At 45.7% G+C, this 19,687-nt stretch overlaps 1 protein-coding gene and 1 long non-coding RNA gene across 5 annotated transcripts in view; one reads left to right on the top strand and one right to left on the bottom strand.

Annotated features, from left to right (window-relative positions):
- The first annotated feature begins 666 nt into the window (after positions 1-666).
- LOC308476554 lies at positions 667-14,844 on the top strand. 2 transcript variants are annotated; one of them, XR_013985949.1, is made up of 4 exons: positions 667-2,190; positions 11,536-11,657; positions 13,631-13,797; positions 14,706-14,844. It is a non-coding gene; the product is annotated as an uncharacterized lncRNA (long non-coding RNA). The 2 variants fall into 2 exon arrangements; XR_013985950.1 differs by lacking the exon at positions 11,536-11,657 and having other exon boundaries at positions 668-2,190.
- The window catches only part of LNX2 (ligand of numb-protein X 2), a 75,523-nt gene continuing 58,697 nt past the window's right edge, over positions 2,862-19,687 (bottom strand). For all 3 annotated transcript variants that reach the window (XM_081004111.1, XM_081004112.1, XM_081004113.1), the window contains exons 3-10: positions 18,173-18,420; positions 14,761-14,960; positions 13,549-13,917; positions 10,760-10,903; positions 9,029-9,206; positions 7,152-7,383; positions 5,438-5,596; positions 2,862-4,866 (exon numbers count right to left, since the gene is read on the bottom strand). In XM_081004111.1, coding sequence (XP_080860237.1) covers positions 4,731-4,866; positions 5,438-5,596; positions 7,152-7,383; positions 9,029-9,206; positions 10,760-10,903; positions 13,549-13,917; positions 14,761-14,960; positions 18,173-18,420 — 1,666 coding nt within the window. In that variant the 3' untranslated portion in view covers positions 2,862-4,730. The remainder of the gene's footprint in view (positions 4,867-5,437; positions 5,597-7,151; positions 7,384-9,028; positions 9,207-10,759; positions 10,904-13,548; positions 13,918-14,760; positions 14,961-18,172; positions 18,421-19,687) is intronic.

Genomic DNA, 19,687 nt, shown 5'->3' on the forward strand with positions numbered 1-19,687 from the left:
TGCTAATGTTGACCTTGCAACAAGAGCACGCACCCCTCCGTGCACCATCGTGGCAAACTGCTTTTGAAATTGAGGGGAAATTCAGAAGCAGCTTCCAATCAAGTAGAGTGGGGAAATGTTTTCCACCCAAGAGTAGCATTCCTTTCTACTCAACCTTCTGGGGACCACAAGCCAGTGGCGGGCAGGGCCAGAGGCAAAGGTAAGCCTGAGAATGAATGCAAATTTTACCTTTGCACAGCAAAGTTTCCGTGCACACCTGCTTGTTCTCCATCCAGGCAGGCAAACAAACAAACAAACGAGAGGCATCATCAGAGTTCAAGGACATATTCCAGCAAGCTAAAAACACTCAAGGACGGTGCAAAGCAGAGCCAGTAATGGGTGTGACTGAGAAGGGTGTGTTACATGAGAGCCTGATAAGGTAAAGGTAAAAGATCCCTGGACGGTTAAATCCAGTCAAAGGCGACTATGGGGTTGCAGTGTTCATTTTGCTTTCAGGCTGAGGGAGCCGCCGTTTATCCACAGATAGCTTTCCAGGTCGTGTGGCCAGCATGACTAAATGCTTCTGGTGCAAAGGGACACCGTGACAGAAACCAGAGCACACGGAAATGCTGTTTACCTTCCCGCTGCAGCAATACCTATTTATCTACTTGCACTGGTGTGCTTTCAAACTGTTAGTTTGGCAGGAGCTGGGACACAGCAACGGGAGCTCACTCTGTCACGGGGATTCGAACTGCCAACCTTCTGATTGGCAAGCCCAAGAGGCTCAGTGGTTTAGACCACAGCACCACCCGTGTCCCCATGAAAGCCTGATAATGAGTCTTGAAGGGCCACATTTTCCCCCACCCTGTCATCAAGCGTGGGAATTGGCTGTTCAGAGAAAGCATTCCAGAGAGAGTGCCAATACCTTTTGCAAGCCAAAGTAACTGTGGATCCTGCCCTATGGAGGAGGTCTACCTTTGTAAGCATCTGGGTTAAATACATTCACAAATGCGTGATCTTAGCACAGTATTATACTGCATGAATCTACTGTATTAAAGCGAAATAATTTCCTATTATACAGAGAAGTGGGCTTTTCTTTCTTTAAAAAAATCAAAGGTCTGTAGCTTTATTATGAACAAAGGTACTTTCGGGGGGTGGAAATGACATGCTGTAATATCCTGCATTACATAGCTTCTAAATTGGGAGGGGGGAGAAAAAAAGTGGGTGGGGGGGAATCTCATGCCTCACAATGGATAGATGTAATGGGATTGAAATACATTCTCCGATCATTAATACAAGCTTCATATAATACAGAGATAATTGATGAAATCGGCTGACCGTTTTTGGACCTTGGTTGCATTTTTAAAGCAGGCAAAACCCCGGACCCAAGCAAAAATCTAGATCCAGTCAGCAGCAAACAAAAGGGTGTCCTTTGTGTCCAAGTCACACAGACTGACTGAAACATGCGAGAAGTTAGCAGTTTGGTTTAGAAATGTAAACGTGAGTCAACTCTAGGTAGAAATTAAGGTAGCTGTCATCGGCTCAATGACAGGCGATTCGCCGATAAAATTATTCTGCAAAAAGACGACAGATTGTTTTCCAGCAGTTCACGTGAAGGCATTTGGGCTTTTGTCAGCAGATGACAGAGCAAGGGGTTGGGGGGTGCAGTTCCTTCTCTCAGCTTGGGGGGGAAAGCAAGATAGAAAAAAATCTCTCCTTTGGACTTCCTGAAATTGTAGTAACGTAGAACACTTAGCAACAGCTTCCCCCTTTGCTTAAATCATGTCTCTGGTTTTGTATACAATCCACTCAAGAGAGCTAAAGACAGCTGCAGTATAAACTGTAAAAATGGTTTTTAGAAAAAAGCGTTTCATCAAAATTCTTACATAGCAAAACATTCACTTTGGAACAGTAATTATTAGTAGACACTAACAGATCAAAGGTCACCTCCCCCCTTTTTTAAAATAATTGCCAGCATTCTTAGTAATCACATCAACGTTAAGCTTTCATTGTAGGGTACAAACCTTTTCATATACTAAATAGTTTGCTAAGAAATAATCTAATTATTGCACTTCATTATTATTATTTTCTTTTTAAAAAATCCAGGCTTTTGTCCTACTTCATGAGAACGGATGACCTGCAAATAAAACTATGGGATGAAAATGGCTTCTTACAAAAAGACACACTTTTAGAAGATTATGGAAGAATATGGTAGGTGAATATGAAAATGTTTGTAAGTGTCTGCCCCTTTGTTTTATGTTTAACTTGTATTACAAATTACAAAAAGATACTGGTTGCTGCATCTTGTTGTCAAATCTGGTTCTGCAGAAAAGGGAACTAGAGGATCATTTGTTTGAGATATATATAAATCTCACCAATTTTGCCAGGATGCCACCTACCTATCCTAATAACAAGTATACGTCCAATACAGTGGGGAGGTGGGAGGTTGCAAGATACCCTCTCCCACTCACATCATGAATGGGGTGACCTGGTGCAGACACTGATCTTAACCCAGAACAGCCACGTTTATAGTGGTTGCACCAGCACTTATCTGCAATCAAAAGCTGAATATTGGAAACCACCCAATGTAATCACAACCAGGCCTGTGTCAATTCTGAGCATCCTGCAACAGCGTTGCACAGGAATGAGAAGGGGCATTGTGTATTAGCATCCCAGAAATCTCACCTTTCATTTAAAGAAAGCAAAAAGCAAGTTTCTAAGCCTTATGACTGAAGATATTAATTTGAATTGGTGTTGAGTGAATCCTGGAAGTCTGGGGAGAACTTCTAGCGGCACTGACCTGGAGCTTCATTCTGCTGCATGGCTCCCCATCTCACCATATGACTAGCAAGGCAGAATAAATTATGCAAAGCACAGACATATACTTGCAAGTTTTCATAATTTATTCAGATTACAGGATTTTGGTTTATCACAGCGGGTTCACAACCTTGTCCGTAGCACAGCGCAGACGATGCATGGAGAATGTGTGCACGGTTACGCATTTGATGCAGAAACAACTCGGGACACAGTGCAGATCTCACTGACTGGTGGCGCACTGATGCGTTCATGACTTAGATCAAATAGCAGCCGCAGCCTTGGGGCCGATACTAACTGGGTGGCAAACTCCGGCTGCCATGCTTGACAGTGAAACATGGGCCTGCTGGCCGCATGGAACTAGGGACAGGTTCATACACTACAACGGTGATGTGGAGTTTCTGGGCACAAATGATTTTGTGGGACAACGCGCACTTCATGGTCCTCCCCTGCCCCTCATCTTGGACTTCCATGCCAGCGCTGCATCTCATGGTGGTGGCAGGTGACATGGTGCTGTGCTAGCGGAAGGCAGTGCAATGAGTCCCGCTAGCGCAACAGGATTTCCCTCCTCCCAGAATCTACTTGGGACGGTCAGGAGAATGGCCGGGAGAGCACACAGAGGGAGGAAAAGGGAGATTGTTCTGTCTAGCAAGCAGAAATGCTTGTGCTGACAGAATGATCTGCTCGGTGCAACTTTGAATACCACCCTAAATTTCCTGGTGGGGCTTCTCCAGCCTTATCGGGAGATGCAAGGCTTTGAACCTGGGTTTGTTTGCATGGAAGGCATCTGCTCTGCCACCGAGCTATGGCCCCTCCCCCTGTTGGCTGCAGCTTGTTTGCTAGAGCCATGATTAGCTGTGGCCAGCATGACACCAACCTCCCAACAGCTGAGTTGCCTACTGGGATGGGGAAGGGCTGAGCCAGTGTAACCAATGCAGTGCTTCCACCAGTGTGGTTGCACAATCCCAAGCTTGCCTCCACCTTGTCTCGGTAAGCAGCAACGGCACCATGGCCAGCAGGGCGGCTCCATGCCGCCATAATACAAGGAATTGCCCCCTTCTGATAGAGACATAGGGATTGTAAGACATAGGATTCAACTTGTATGACCGTTCTCTGGTTGAATGATCAAGAGCACACATTAACCACAGGAAAGGATGCTTCTTAAAAGCTTCTTTCCCAAGTGATGGTGTCCACAACATGGGGAAGCAAAATCGGATATATTTTATAGGAGTTGGGGGCTACCATTGAGAGTCCTGCGTGACAAGAGTCTGCTTGCACATTTCATCCTGCCTAGTTCAAGCCCTCAGATCCAGCTTGCAGATTTGATCCTGCCAGGATCCTGCTTGTACACTTGGGTCAACACTTAGCAGCAGCAGGATCAGAGAAGCTGGCCTTGGACATGCAATATAAACACTAGGGTCGCTGGGGAAAGCTGTCCTCTGCAAGCAACCCCTCCATGGCCCTAAAGCAGGCATAGGCAAACTTGGCCCTCCAGCTGTTTTGGGACTACAACTCCCATCATCCCTGACCACGGGTCCTGTTAGCTAGGGATGATGGGAGTTGTAGTCCCAAAACATCTGGAGGGCCAAGTTTGCCTATGCCTGCCCTAAAGTGTGTTGTGCACGTGGATGCTTAGATGGGACAACTTGTGGAAAAACAAAGCAAAAACACAACAAACATGGCAGAAATGGTGGTTTCGAGATGGAAAGAGACACACAGTGAGGTTGAGAGTCTTCCTTTCCCATCCCTAGCTCCCCCGCAAGGTATGAATGTAGCAGTTTTTGGCCCAGCTTATTACCAGCTGCATAAGTAGTAGAAAGGGGGGGGGGGGAGAGAAAACACAGCTTGAAGATTTTGAACCAGCCATCTAGAAAAATTAAGCTGCTTGAATCAAAGTGGTGTTTGTTTTCCTTTTGTTTTCCTTTTTTTTTGCAAGTCTATACAAGACTTCCTGGCCAGCAGATAACTGTCAATGTTACTTTGTTCCTCTGTTCCTTCAGCATAGGAACCAGTGCTGAGTGGCTCATGCCCACGGTTGAAAGTCCATTGACCGCAACAATCATATCACCGCATCTAAAAGACAGAGATAGAAGCTAGTGAGGGCTAGTAACATGACAAAGTTGCGGTAGCCTAACCCTGGGATCATTCACAACCCTGGGATGTACTACTGAACAGGCACACACAGGAACGCGCTGTGACGGATTAATTCTATGGCTTAAATCTCCATACATTTGCCTAAGAGAAAACAACTGCTCTAAAGAACGATTGGGTGCTGTGTGCTAGTTCACAGCTTCTGCACGCTATGGTTTATTAAGACAAGGTTCCTGGCTTACCTTCACTCACAAGGTTGTTATTTCCAGCTAGTTTACTTGAAATCAATCCTAACCTTGGTGGATAAGCTTTTTCATTTTTTAAAAAAATATCAATTTTGAAAGGTGACTATGTTGTGTACAAAAAAAAAGAATGGACATGCAAATAAGCTCAGTATGACCACATTATAAATTTACAGGGGAATAGGTTTAGAGCACACAATTTAAACATACTATAGAATGTCACAAAGAATTTGCAGAATCACATACAAGCGCTAGCTATTGTCCTTCCTTGTTTCAGATACACATAAAAAGAAAGAACCAGAACAGCTTACTTGAGTCTTCCGTCGAAATACGCTGGTGTTCCCAGGACAATTGTTTTTATGAAGAAAGGCTGATTTGTGTGATTTTCCTCATAGCCGCCGACAATGCTAAAGCCCCAGCTTGCTAAATTGCTCCTCCGTAGCACCACATCATGGCAACTATGCAGGCAGCTGTGAAAAGAATATTATTATAAAATTTCTATACCACCCTTCATGTGAGGATCACAGGGCAATTTACAATATGAAAATGCAAAAACACGTAACATAGTAACAAACAACAATTATACCCCCTTCCACGCACAGTTTAAAAGGTCATTAATTGTTTAATTAGCAAAAGGCTTGGGTGAAGAGGAATTGTTTTGCCTGGTGTCTAAAGATTCCACCTAAACATTAGGAAGAACTTCCTGACAGTAAGAGCTGTTCAACAGTGGAATTTGCTGCCAAGGAGTGTGGTGGAGTCTCCTTCTTTGGAGGTCTTTAAGCAGAGGCTTGACAACCATATGTCAGGAGTGCTCTGATGGTGTTTCCTGCTTGGCTGGGGGTTGGACTCAATGGCCCTTGTGGTCTCTTCCAACTCTATGATTCTATGATTTAACAAAGGCGCCACCTGGGGAGAGCTTCCCACAAGCAGGGAGCCACTGCAGAAAAGGCCCGTTCTCAACTTGCTGCCCTCCAGGCTTCCCGTGGAGGAGGCGCACACAGAAGGGCTTCAACATCATCCCAGGGTCTGGGTCAGTTCATACAGAGAGAGGCAGTTCTTGAGGTGTTGGGGTCCTGAGCTATTTGAGGCTTTATAGGTCAAAAACCAGCACTTTGAATTAGGCCTGGAAACGAATTGGCAGCCAATGCAGTCAAGCCAGGATTGGCATTATATACTCAAAACTGTCCTACCCCAGTGAGCAACCTGGCCACTGAATTCTGCACCAGTGGAAGTTTCTGAACTATCTTCAGAGGCAGCCCCATCTATAATGTGTTGCAGTAATCTACCCTAGTAATCTATTCTAATCTACACATAACAGGTAGAATTCAACATCACACTTTGATTAATGTTCCATTTGCACAATCATTGCTGCTTGCCCGACAGAACAATCCTCCCCCCTCCTTTCCTGTGCTGTTCTGGGGGCTCTTCCAAATCCCTACAGCCAATTTCAGGGGGCATGAGAAGAGAGTAGAGGGGGAAAGCCCCATTGCACAAGCAACGGGTTTCCATTGATGGGGCATGTTAGGTGAATCCCTCTCATAGGGTGGTAGTCAGCTTAGTTTTATTCAGAGTACACCCACAGAAATTAATGAACCCGAGTAAGTTAGGTCCATTAATTTCAACAGGTCTGCTCCAAATATAATTTTTGAATATTGCCCATAAATTAGAATATGCATAAAATGTTATGCTAATCAACGTTCTCTCTGCTGCTCATTTTGGGGATGCATTTCCCCGTTAGGGTGAGGACACTGCAGTTGGATGCTGTGGGCCTCCCTTTCCAACAGTCACAGAGAGGTCTGCTTCTTTTGTGCAGTGCTACTCTGCATTCTGCAATATGGCACACTAGATGCAAAGCCAGACCAAGACATAGAAGAGATCTGCACTCACAAATGGGTGGTCCACTGATTTTTTTAACTAAGAAATATTAATCAGGTGGCCTAAAGGCTACTCCAGAGGCCTGGCCAAACAAGAATGCCAGCAATGCAGAAGACCACAAGTCAAAGTTGTGTGATTGTCCAGCAGTACCTGGGAAGCCCCAGCCACATAACCCATGATGGGGACCAACTTGCATCATATTCGTTCTCACTGATGGTGCTGGGCTGCTCATCATTGGCCTGGGGCTGTTCTTCAGCGATCTGGACCTCCAAAGCTTTGAGGGCAACGACGGAAGAGGCAGCACTGGCTTTCAGCATGGCCACTGCCTCACTGTGGCTTAGGTTGGTCAGATCAATGCCGTTAATATTCATCAGCACATCGCCTGGTGGAAAAAAGAAAACAGAAGCCATTAGTTGGTCCAGAAACCTGTGGCTTTCCTGTGCAAATGCATAGCTTGTTGTTTTCTGCTCCTCACTCGCACCTGGACCCTACAGGCACATGCACCTGTGATGGTACGCAAGGTGGTCCAAACCCAGGTTGGAACAGAAGCATCTGGCATAGTGACGTCCACTTCTGGACTGCAAAGTCAGCAGTCTTTGGGAAAACGACATATCTCAGGGGCATGTTTGCAGGCCAGAATGTTGCACACCAGGCACCAGATGGTTTGATGGGGGAGACCTCCCTCCTTTCCTGCCTCCCACTTGCAGCCATTGCTGAAGCATCAATAGCAGCCAGGTAAGCGAGGTGGAAGGGATGCAGTGCAAGACTGAAGGGGGAAGAGGCTCTCGAAGGCCTAATTGGGTTGGCTTGGAAATAAGCAGAGTTATCTGCATTTTGGGAAGGGGAAACATCTTGGCTTGTTTCTAATCCAATCCTAATGAGGCTAGTAGGTCCTGTGCGATGCAAGTCCAACCTGCTAGGCTGCTTGTCAGCTGCCAATAGATTTTTACAACAGTGACACAAGATGCACGGCGTTTATGGTTATGTTGCGGTGTTGCTGGCTCTGCGATAAACAGAGGATGCATCTCCTAAGTCATGAACAACTTATTGCTCTTTACCCGTGGCTAACAGATCCAGAAAAAGGAGTGAATATTATGCACGTTGTGCGATACATTCAAGCCCTTCAAAGTGTGCCTACAGGGTGGGGTGGGAGAAGCCCCAAAGTTCTTCCTTCTGCCCTCCCCAATATAAACAATAAAAAATGTGTCTCTCTGCTTTAGAGACATGCAGAACTCATTTGAAGGAGCGTCTCCACCCCCATCATTCAACCCGGACACTGAGGTCCAGCGCCGAGGGCCTTCTGGCGGTTCCCTCGCTGCGAGAAGCCAAGTTACAGGGAACCAGGCAGAGGGCCTTCTCAGTAGTGGCGCCCGCCCTGTGGAACGCCCTCCCACCAGAAGTCAAAGAGAAGCACAACTACCAGACTTTTAGAAGACATCTGAAGGCAGCCCTCTTTAGGGAAGCTTTTAATGTTTGATGTATTACGATATTTTAATATTTTGTTGGAAGCCGCCCAGAGTGCCTGGGGAAGCACAGCCAGATGGGTGGGGTATAAATAATAAATTATTATTATTATTATTATTATTATTATTATTATTATTATTTAGGAAAGGGGGGAAATAAAAAGGGCTAGATGAGAAAAGTGCTTCCCAAAAATCATTTATACACCTCAAGCATTAAAACTGATGCTCAGAAAGGATGATGGGGCTAGCCTACAATCCCATTCATCCCTGGCAGGAAGGAATATACTTCAGATACTGGAACACATATTCAATGTGAAATCTAGCTTGGACTCTTCTATTGTAACTTGCCTATACAATGGACGTTATTTGTAATGATTACAGGAACAGTTGTTACCCCCGTAAGATCTCTGCACAGAAACTGCGAACTTCCCAATGAAACCAATGGGAGGTTTGCAAGAGAAATGGCACCCCCCATTCATTTCAGTGGGGGTTGTGGGGAGCTTTGCACTTTGGCTAATTGGGAACAGCGCAACACGCTGCCTGAGGAGCCCATTCTAGTCCCACCTCTTTTGATCCTGCCGTCTCTTGCCAAGCAGCCTTGAGGTTGCACGCTCGTGACGAATATTGGCAACTCCCCACTCTTGCTTCCTCGGCCTCCTGCTACTGTCATGCCAAGGGACTCGTGGGGCTCTTTCTTCACCGTGATATGCTTCTCTTGGCAAGTAACGCATTGGGAAAGGTCCTGCAAAAAGGCAAATACCATCCATTAAAGTCAGGTTGAATCTGAAATCCATATTTTGCCTTTTATAAGGATGTGGTATTTATTCCACCCATCCTGCCCTAGCAAAAAAACAGAAGAGCTGAGATCTGGAGCACCTCCATAAACTTCCCGGGAAATGCAAAATGTTACTGTACCTTGTTGTCTGCCTCTAGATACAGTGGTGCCTTGCAAGACGAAATTAATTCGTTCTGCGAGTTTTTTCGTCTTGCGAATTTTTCGTCTTGCGAAGCACGGTTATAATGGTATTAACAGTTTTAAGAAAAAGGAAACAAACTCGCAAGACGTTTTCGTCTTGCGAAGCAAGCCCATAGGGAAATTCGTCTTGCGAAGCAACTCAAAAAACGAAAAACTCTTTCGTCTTGCGAGGCATTCGTCTTGCGAGGCATTCGTCTTGCGAGGTAACACTGTACCATGCTGGGTGGTTACACAATAGCCAAGCATCACTCCACCCTTGGGGGCGGCTATTTAGGACAGTTATCTTTTGGAGGTGTGGAAGTGTTCAGCATCAAAGACTCACAACTAGTGCCAGCTGTTGAAATTATATGCTCAGGTGTTGCTCACTATACTCCGCTCTGATTTGCGAAGAGTACCAATTTTTCATAGAACAAAGGATCACAGGAGAACATAAGAAGAACACGAGAACATAAGAAGAACATAGGGAGGCAAGAGCCACCTGTTGGATCAGGCCAGGGGTCCATCATCTCTTCCAGCATCCTGTTCATACAGTGGCCAACAGGATGCCTGCAAGTGTCAGCAACTGGGCAGAGGAAGAATGGTGGAGACCGCCTCCCCAGCCTGACCCGTCCAGAGAAGAGGAAGACAGTTCAGAATTACAATGGGGGTTTGAGGGAGGTCACAGCTCAGAGGAAGATGAGGGGGAAAGTTGGGAAATAACAGGAGAGGAGGAGCAGGCAGAGCCAGAGCAGCAGCTGGCTGACACATTGTCACTAGAAAGCATTCCAGACTCTCCATCTCCCAGAACTCAGCGAGCCTTCAAAGTAGGAGAGCAAAGATGTGCCAACCGTAAGGGTGTGTTTGTGCTGTTGAGGAATGAGGAAGAAAAGGGGGGTGGAGATTTACTTGGGATGCCATTATTCTAAGAGGCTGCATTCTCAAGCCTCTCTCTGTAAATATTGAATAAAACGCAGATGGTAAGGACTTTTCCTTATCCGTTCCTAGCAACCTGCAGTGGGGGTTGGTTCCTCTGCCACCTGACAGCAAGTGGGATATAAATTTAATAAATAAAATAAAATACTGCCTCTGACACTGATATTGATAGGTGCCATTCAACCACTCATAGGAAGAGCCACACTACCCACTGGAGCAGACGTTACTATCATTATTTATTAAATTTGTATACCGCCGTATAACCGTAAATTTCAGGGCAGTTCAATTTTTTCCACCCTCCCTCCAGCAATTCATGACCCCCCTATGAAACTGCTTGCCACAACTTTTCTAGTAATGACTAGGCACTACTTTCAGTGGTCAGCAAGCCCCACCGCCCTCCAGCTTACCTTATGTGGGCTGGGCCTGTTACTGTGATACAGCGAATGAGATTGGTGTTGGCTGATGGGGTGAATCCCTCCATCTCTGACAATGCTCACGATCTGTGACTTGGCAGGCCTGGAAATGGCTAGGCTCACCCTCTCGCCACTGGCCTGTGGGGAACAAAAAAAAGGAACAGGAAGGGCAGTTGGGAAGAAATCAGAATTATTGCCAGCACCACAGCCAGACAGCCCTAAAATAAAATGGACTATGCATGACGCAGGGTGATAGCGGGGGAGATTTCTGCTTTTTCTCACAAGCCAACTAGCCACCAACTGCAGCCTGATGCAAAAGGTATAGAATGGAAGAATTCTGCGCCCAGGAATCTCTTCTGAGTACCAGAACTGAACTAGGCCCTGTGCACACAACCCTTTTGGAGGGCCCTGTTTGTTCACCTACATAAATGTGACTATGTCCAAAAATATGACGGAGCTAAATGCATAAAAGTGAACTAGTTAATAATTTTTTTTTTTTTTTAATTAGAATTTTAAACTAGGAACTTCTGATGGGCTGTTTTGTTTCATTTAAAAAAGAGGCAAAGACAAAAGATCTTGCCAACTGGCTGGCTGAGGTGGCAAATATGCAGGTAACGTTCTACTCAATCAAAGTATGATGATGCAACCTAAGAGGCTTAAACTCAGTTCATGCCTATAAATCTGCCACTGCACTCAGCAGCCATTCTGCACAGAAACCCATTCCTGAACAATTTTCAGTATTTTGGAACGGTGATTTATTACAGTTGCAGGTCTGTGATGTTATGCTCCAGGATGCCATAGCAGTTTCCCTAAAAGTGGGAAAACAATGCTGTTTCTCTAGTACACCACAAGATGTCCTGTTAAAGGTTGCTTTCCTGTGGAAACTGAGATGGTCATGCTTGTGTGAGAGACACAGTGATCGAGGAGATGAGCTGGGACAGATGAATATGGGTTGCCTAGTAGTTTGCTTGAAGTAATACCCCCCCCCTTTTTTTTGAAAGGTTGGCATCTCCTTTGAAACGAGTATTTTAAAAATTCCCCTTTTAACTACCTGCTCCCCCTCTTCTCCTTCCTGATCCCAGTCTCTTCCCATGCACCCATTCACAAAGCAAGAGGGTGTCTCAAATGCCAGTGCAGTAACACAGGGGTCCTCAGGGTGACCTCCCATTTTGCATTTTTGGTGGGGATTCCCATTTACAGGGCTCAATCGTTCCAGTTCAAGCACTGTGGATGCAGAATATCATCAGAAGGCTCCAGCCTAGCTGGTGATCTCTCCCTGAGCTGTAAATGTTGATCAGTGTTGATCAAAAGAACTGGACAGGGTACATAATTCTACGTTGGCTTTAAAAGAGACCTAAAAACCTGCTTTGCACCAAGTCTGATCATTGGTTCAGCCAGACTGGCAGTATCTAATCTCATTGCCAGCAGCTCTCCAGCGTCCCTGGCAGAAGTCTTGCCAGTTGAGAACGTTTCCTGTTATTAAGATACATGACACCCAGTCAAAGCACTGGTTCATGTAGTATTAAAAGCTGATTTCTATACACAGCCTAAGAGTGTGTGAACAAACCCATGCTTTCCTCCCTTTAGTGAAACAAAACAACTCCTTGTGTTAGGGAAACCAACCATATCATTTTAATATGGAAAACAGCCTTCATTGCACAAGTAAGAGTCCAAAGAGACTCCATGTTAACAAGCTGGTTTAGCACAGTCATGTCCAATTTCCAGCAGGCTCTGCTATTGAGTATCAAAAACTGGCAGTAATCTACCACACTCTCCCATTGTCATTCTTCAACTTAAACATATTATATTTGGCTGGGGGTGCCCAGCCAGATGGGCGGGGTATAAATAATAAATTATGATGATGATAAAAATAATAACAAATTATTACCCCCACAGCAGCCCCCTCCTAGGGCCCTTGGTGCATGCGGGAAGCCAACACGCCCCCAAATCTCCAATTCCCCCTTTACCAGATGAAGAGCTGGTGGGGAAAGTTCAGCATCCATGCAGAACTAGGAGAGAGGGAACATTTTCTTTCTACGGGAACCGGCGGGAGGGGAGAGAAGGAGGAAGGACATCATTGTCTCTCTCTCACCCTTCCCACAGCTCCCGCCACAGCACTGCAGCCCATGTAGAGCCCATGCGCCTCATCTTCACCTCCCTGCCCCACGGCTGCGGATTGTAGGGGGCGGAGGCAGATGCCTTGCGCCTTTCCAGGGCCGGCCAGCTGGCTGGGCATCAGGCAAAGCCAGTGGCTTTAGCGGGGTGTGGGAGTTGGCTGTGAGGCAGAGGCAGCACTAGCACCAGCCAGAGCACTTGCTGCGGCAGTGGTGAGCAAGCCTAGCTAAGCAGAACCTCAATGGGCCATACCGCCTGAGGAGTTGCTCCAGCTGCAGCCGAGCACGCATTGAGGGTGCCTGGTGGCCATGGGAGAGGGCAGCGGGTGGAGATGATGAGGCCTTGGTCGTGACCGACCAGAATCCATCGACGCGTTGGACATGTCTGGTTTAGCGGTATGAGCATCAGATATGACATTTTTCCAATCCAGGGATGGAAAACCTGTGGACTTCCAGATGTTGTTGGACTCCAACTCCCATCAGTCCCAGCCAGCATGGCCAACAGTCAGGAATGATGAGAGTTGGAGTCCAACATGCCACAGGTTCCTCATTCTGGTTTATACTCTTATCTCGCTAGGTTTCCCTTAAAATTTGCAACATCAGCATCCTTGGTAACTAGCAGACCGTTGTGACTGCTTTCTCACCCTGCAAGATTCAGCCGAAATTTACCTGGATAATCTGAGCAGCCAGTTCTGGAGTGCCATGCTTCAGGTCGTGCCCATTGATAGCCAACACTTTGTCGTTGCTACAGAGCCGGCCGTCCTGAGCAGCCAAGCCGCCTTCCAAAAGGTCAAGGATGAAAACCCCAGGCTCGTCCGTTCTGCGCACCAGCTTGATGCCAAGTTGCTCGTTGGAGTCGCGCTTGTGCAGGGTCACGTGGAAACTATCCTCTCGCTGCGGGGGGCTGTCACTGTGGTTGTGAGTTCGGCTCCCAAAGCGTCTCTCTCGGAGCACCGTCAGGTGCAGCGCCGTGCAAGGCTGGGAAAGGATGGCCCTGGCATGGTTGTGGGACACGTTGCTGATATCAAAGTTATTGACCTGAAAGAAAGGAATTAGGGCCATGTCAGTGGGACATGCAACAAAATGTTGGAGTGTGGAGTGCACCATTCAGGGTACCAGCCAACTAGTCCTACTTGCTAAGATCTTCTATTTTGAAAATGTCTCCTCCCCAAAACAAAACACACACACACAAGTTCTTACTTGAAAGGGTTTGGATGCTCTCAAGTTACAATTTTCACATACCCTGATTTGAGCCTAACCTCTTTCTTGCAGTTTTTAAGATCAATAAGGGTGTGTGTGTGTGGAATTTATAGAAATGATCACTAGTAATACACAGAGCTTTTTTTCAGCTGAAACTCAGTTCCGGTACTTCTCAGGTGGGCACCATTGCCATTATAAGAGAACAAGGGAAGCGTTCATGGTGCATTCTGGCACCTCTTTTTCTAGAAAAATAGCACTGGTAATACACACTGCTGTGCTAGTTAAATTACATTAACGTCTTATCAAAAAATAAGCTCTCGGGGCATGGAAAGCTAAAGGAAACATAAGCACATCGTTTTACAAAAGGACAAGACATCCAGTCTGACTGCCACATTTAGAAAGATGCACCAGAATGGAAAAGAGTTATAGGATGAGAAACCCCCAAGAGCCGCATAAATCACCAGTATCAATGCTGAAAGGGCAAACTCACATTGCCTGAATAATGTTTCCCAACCAGAGACTGCCATGCTAACATTTGTCCAGAATAGAGAATTCCAACTGACTGCCAGGAAATGATGACACCCTCTCTCTTTCTCTCTCTCTTCCCCACCCACCATTTGATATAGAACAGCACAGTCCGGACACACGCAAGTTGAGAAGAATATATAATTAGATACGTACTTGCAGTATTTGATCTCCAGCAAGGAGTCTTCCATCTCTGGCAATGATCCCATCTCGATAAACCTCTTGAATAACAATGTTGATCAAAGGTGTTTCGTTGCCACCCACTATGCTAATTCCCAGCTCGATATAAGGATTGGACCGATGGATTTCTATGGTGGTGATCTCACCTTCCGGCAAACTCGGCGGCTGATGGGTTGCTGCCCGATTGGAAAGGAGAACAATATGGACGCTTAAATACATTTTTGTCCCTCAACAGAGGAAACTCGTGAGCAACAAACAACAGGATACCTGACATATCGTAATGCAGATCAGCTGAAACTAAACTTGCACAACTTACACCTGGCAGGCTAAGCCCTGCCCACTAGATTCATGTACAGGATTGTGCCCTGCCACATTCTCATCAGCCCACCTACTTTTGAAATTGCAGGCAGACAACAAAACCAGGAGCTTTACTGCACTACGATGGGCCTCTAGACATGGGAGTGATCAGCACAGCACAGGAGTGGAGAGCTTCAAGCCGGGGGCAAATGTGGCCCTCAGGATTTTAGTAACATGAGTGAAATTGCCCTGGAGGCTGGCTGTGAAGCCGCAGTAACTGGTGCCATCCTAAGTGCGGAAGGATGAATTCAGAAAGGCCCTGAGGCACAAATACAGGAAACCAACTGTAACGAACATGGGATGCTCATGAGTGGCTGACCAGATTGCACGCCACTCTAGGAAGGGGAAGTGGAAGAACTCCTTTCCTCTCTGATAAGACTCCGCTTCCTCTCTAAAACCCCAGACTGAAACATTACCATAGGGTAACTGCAGGTGAATGCTGGTATTATTCAGTTTCCTTTTTTCTTTTGGTAGAAAAACATCCGATAGCTGAGAGTTGATAATGGGAAATCTAATTTTAACAAGATGTTTGATGATATCTGCAGAAAACACAGTGCTTCAGAGGAAGCACATTAAGAGGGGAGGAATTACAAACTATCCTTCCCATAACTGCATTAAAAGAGAGATTTTATATTTTCACACTAGGGTTTCATTATTCAGAAGCAGCAGCCACCAGTACCCTTAAATGGATGATGGAGAGCCTTTTAGTTGTATTTTTAATGTATTTTTTACCTCTGTGCTGTTAATTGTTTTTCTCTTACGCTGCTTTCTGGTTGGTTTTATATTGATTTTATGCTGGTTTCTAATAGCTTTACATTGACTGTATAGATACTGTTTTAATACAGATAGGTATTGTTTTTAATATGTATATCTATACATTATTTTATTGATTCATAACTTTTCTAAACCACATCGAAGAATCTGGGGATGGGCAGTAGAAAAATGCCATGAATAAATACATTTTAAAAAACCAAATGAAAAGCTTCCTAATGTCAGCTGCATCGCTAGCTCAAATGGCTTTAAACCAGGGGTGGGAAACCTGTGGCCCTCCATGTGTTGCTGTACTACAACTCCCATCGTCCTGACCATTGTGCCACACTGGCTGTATATGATAGGCGTTAGAGACCAACAACACCTGGAACGCCATAGGTTCCCGAACCCTGACTTAAAGAAAGGATTAGGAAAAGTCATGGAAGCCAAGTCAATGAATGATAATGAAATAATTTATCCATGTTCAGGGGCACTCTTCTTCTGAATACCACTACATGCTGGGGTAGACAGACAGTGAGAGAAGTCTAACGCTCTGCTTCTACAACTCCCGAAGGCAGCTGATTGTTGGACCAGTGTTTCCCAATCTCAACCCCTCCAGGCAGTTTGAACAACCTTCCCTGGCCACTCCCCATGCTGACTAGGACAGATGTGAGCCAGAGTAAAGCAACATCTGGAGGGTACCAGGCTAGGAAAGGCTGGACAAGATGGACCTTGGTGGAAGCGGTAAAAGAAGTTCCTACAACCAGTTGGGCTAAAGCTGAACTGGCAGTGACTTGGGCAGGAGGAACGGATGCAATCTAGTGAAATAAACTGCAGGATAAAAGCCCAAGGTGAGGTGCTCAATCTAGGAAACAAAGTGCAAAGTAAGTGCTATGGTTACCCTTGGGTTATGTAAGCAAGCCTGGGTGAATCAGATGGCTACGTACCAACTTGTGTAGGTGCCAGAGGGCATTTCTCCAAGTTGCCACTGTGGTCACCGTGATAGATAGAGGGCGAATCGCATGGATACTTCAAAGGAAAGTGCAAGGAGGCTGAATGGAGATCTGTGGTTTTGCATGGGCATCAGTCTGCATCCTTGGATAATGTTTTATATTCTCTAATAACATCCTCCAATAATGCCCTACACCTCTGCATCTGTCTGTCTGTCTTGGCTGGGCAGGCCTGCTCTAGAAAATGCTTACTGGAATACTCAGTGCACTGACAGCAAAGGCCATACAGTGCGCTGAGCTATGCACCGCTTTGCAGAGCATTTCCATCAACCCAGAGCAATTTTAGAAGGCTCCATTGAGGTGGGGGGGGGGACCCAAATGGTATATTCTGCTTTGGTGGCAGCTATGGTGGTACACTTCTGAATGCCAGTGGCTGGAAACTGCAGGAGGGTCCTGCTTGCAGGGTTCCCCACAGCGTCTGGGTGGCTACTCTGAGAATAGGATGCTGAGCCAGATGAGCCTTTGGTCTGCTCTTATGATACCCCAAATCACCTGGCTGCCTGAGGTGCCCACTTCACCCTGCTTCCAAAATAGCACTACAGTGGTACCTCGGGTTAAGAACTTAATTCATTCCGGAGGTCCGTTCTTAACCTGAAACTGCTCTTAACATGAAGCACCACTTTAGCTAATGGGGCCTCCCGCTGCTGCCGTGTCGCCGGAGCACAATTTCTGTTCTCATCCTGAAGCAAAGTTCTTAACCCGAGGTACTATTTCTGGGTTAGCGGAGTCTGTAACCTGAATCATCTGTAGCCTGAAGCGTCTGTAACCCGAGGTACTACCATACAGTTATTCATGTGTGCATAAACAGTACACTAGGATGAATTTCAAACATCATGACACTCTTAAGAGATGTTGGTTCAAATCCCAGCATATTCCGGAAGGACCTTTGGCTTGGCAATCAATCTCTCTTAATTTTCTTTCCTGAACGGTATTTGAACCCTTCTAAGGCAAAATTCTGAGCTCAGTGAGCTGATTATGATTAGATTTATCAATTCATTTTTTTGTTGATTACTTAAAAAGGTGACCTGATTAACCAGGTAGATTTTTTTTTAAGCCCAGTTAATTAAAGTATTTCTCAAACCATGGTTTGCAGCCCTAACTACTTCAGAGTGAGAATGAGAGAGAAAAGGTTTAAAAAATAACAAGCAACTGGAAAAAGTTGACCATGAAAATGATTGCATGCAAGAATAACTCTGGCTTGGGGGCTTCCTACGTTTCAAGGTTTAATACAGGCAGAACAAACAGGATGTCAAAAGAGAAACAGAACATACTGTCAGCTCCTGTGTTCTCCTCAAAGGCAGGGTTGTCAAGGCCAGACTCATCTGTCCACACAGGGACAGTTGCTGATGTAATGTTCTGCTCTGCTGGTGCTGTTCCTGTCCCAGAATGCTCTGCGTCAGGAGACTGAGAACCTGGGTGATCTATCATGCTGTTCTCATTCTCGCTCTCCGCGTCTGCCTGCAATTTGCTGTTTTTCCTTCTCTCCAAGGCAGCTCTTCGGTGGGAAGCCCCAGGACACCTAAGGACAAAACACAATGTCTTCCCATGAATATAAGGAGGCTCACAAAATGCCTGGACAAAAAAAGCAAAGCTTTTGGTTGACTAATCTGGAGTCTTGCTTGTGATCCAACTGAGTAGCAATCCATGTCACACACACACTCCCAACAGACATCTCTGCTAAATAGTTACAGCAGCCTCTGCTGACCTGGTGCTCGCCAAATATTTTGGACTACAAATCCCATCAGCACCTGCCAGCAGAGCTGATGGAAGTTGTAGTCCAAAACATATGGAGGGCACCAGGTTGGCAGAGGCTGTTATACTGTTATTTTGGAGAAGGGCAGTTATTAGCTAGTCTTTTGATAAAGAACCTTTTCCATCTCATGACTTCAGATATAGGTGTTGTCCAAAGATTGGGATTCCCTACCTGAATGTTAAATCTTCCTTATATATTTTTTAGATGAAAGGTATGGAAAGAGTAACATGAAAGCCCTTCTTTGTCAGACAAGGAACAACAACAAAAGGAGAGCAACTTTTTTGGCTGGGACTGAGTGACTCCTGCTGGGTGATCATTGACTTGTACCTCCTACTGATAGACACATGTGCTTTTGAAACCCTAACTCTTCCACTCTTCCTCATCAGTACATCCCAAACTGAACTAGCCTTGTAATCCAGTCCAGGGTTAGCTTAAACTTTTAAGAGGAATGACGTGGGCCCATAATACTTGGGCACGAGGGGCAGGGAGCTGGGGAAATGAGCTGAGTATGATGTCTGCTCCATCTCCTTTGTATTACATGTATGGATCAAACTCTGACTCCAAAGATCAAATATAGGTTGGAGCAGTCTTCTCTCAAATCAACTCATGTGGGTGCTCAGCAAGTTCCACCACCTCTTTTTCTAGGGGGGAAAAAGCCCTGACAAGTAATATGCACAAGTCAAAATGGGTGGCCATGTGGATAGTATCTCACAGTGACAAATAATAGAAAATTGATGTTTGGTTGTTTTTGTATTTCCCACCCCCAAATATCCTGCATTCCTCATCCACTGATCTGTTCGGTCCTCTTTCGTTTCTGCCACTTGTGCTCCTCTGCTGCCATTGGTTGACCTGTTATGATGTCACAGACTGCCAAATCCCAAGGGAGAACTGGAATGCCTTAGAACCGGTATTCTGAAGTCAATGAACAACTTTTGCTTAAAGCAACTGCATCGTCATTAAAACATGCACAAGGCAGAGATTGCGATGTGTCCACCACAAAAAATAATTTGAAGGGATTCCAGTACTAAACAAA

The sequence above is a fragment of the Podarcis pityusensis genome (genome assembly GCF_964106645.2).
Source record: "Podarcis pityusensis genome assembly, chromosome: 4".
NCBI lineage: Eukaryota > Metazoa > Chordata > Lepidosauria > Squamata > Lacertidae > Podarcis > Podarcis pityusensis.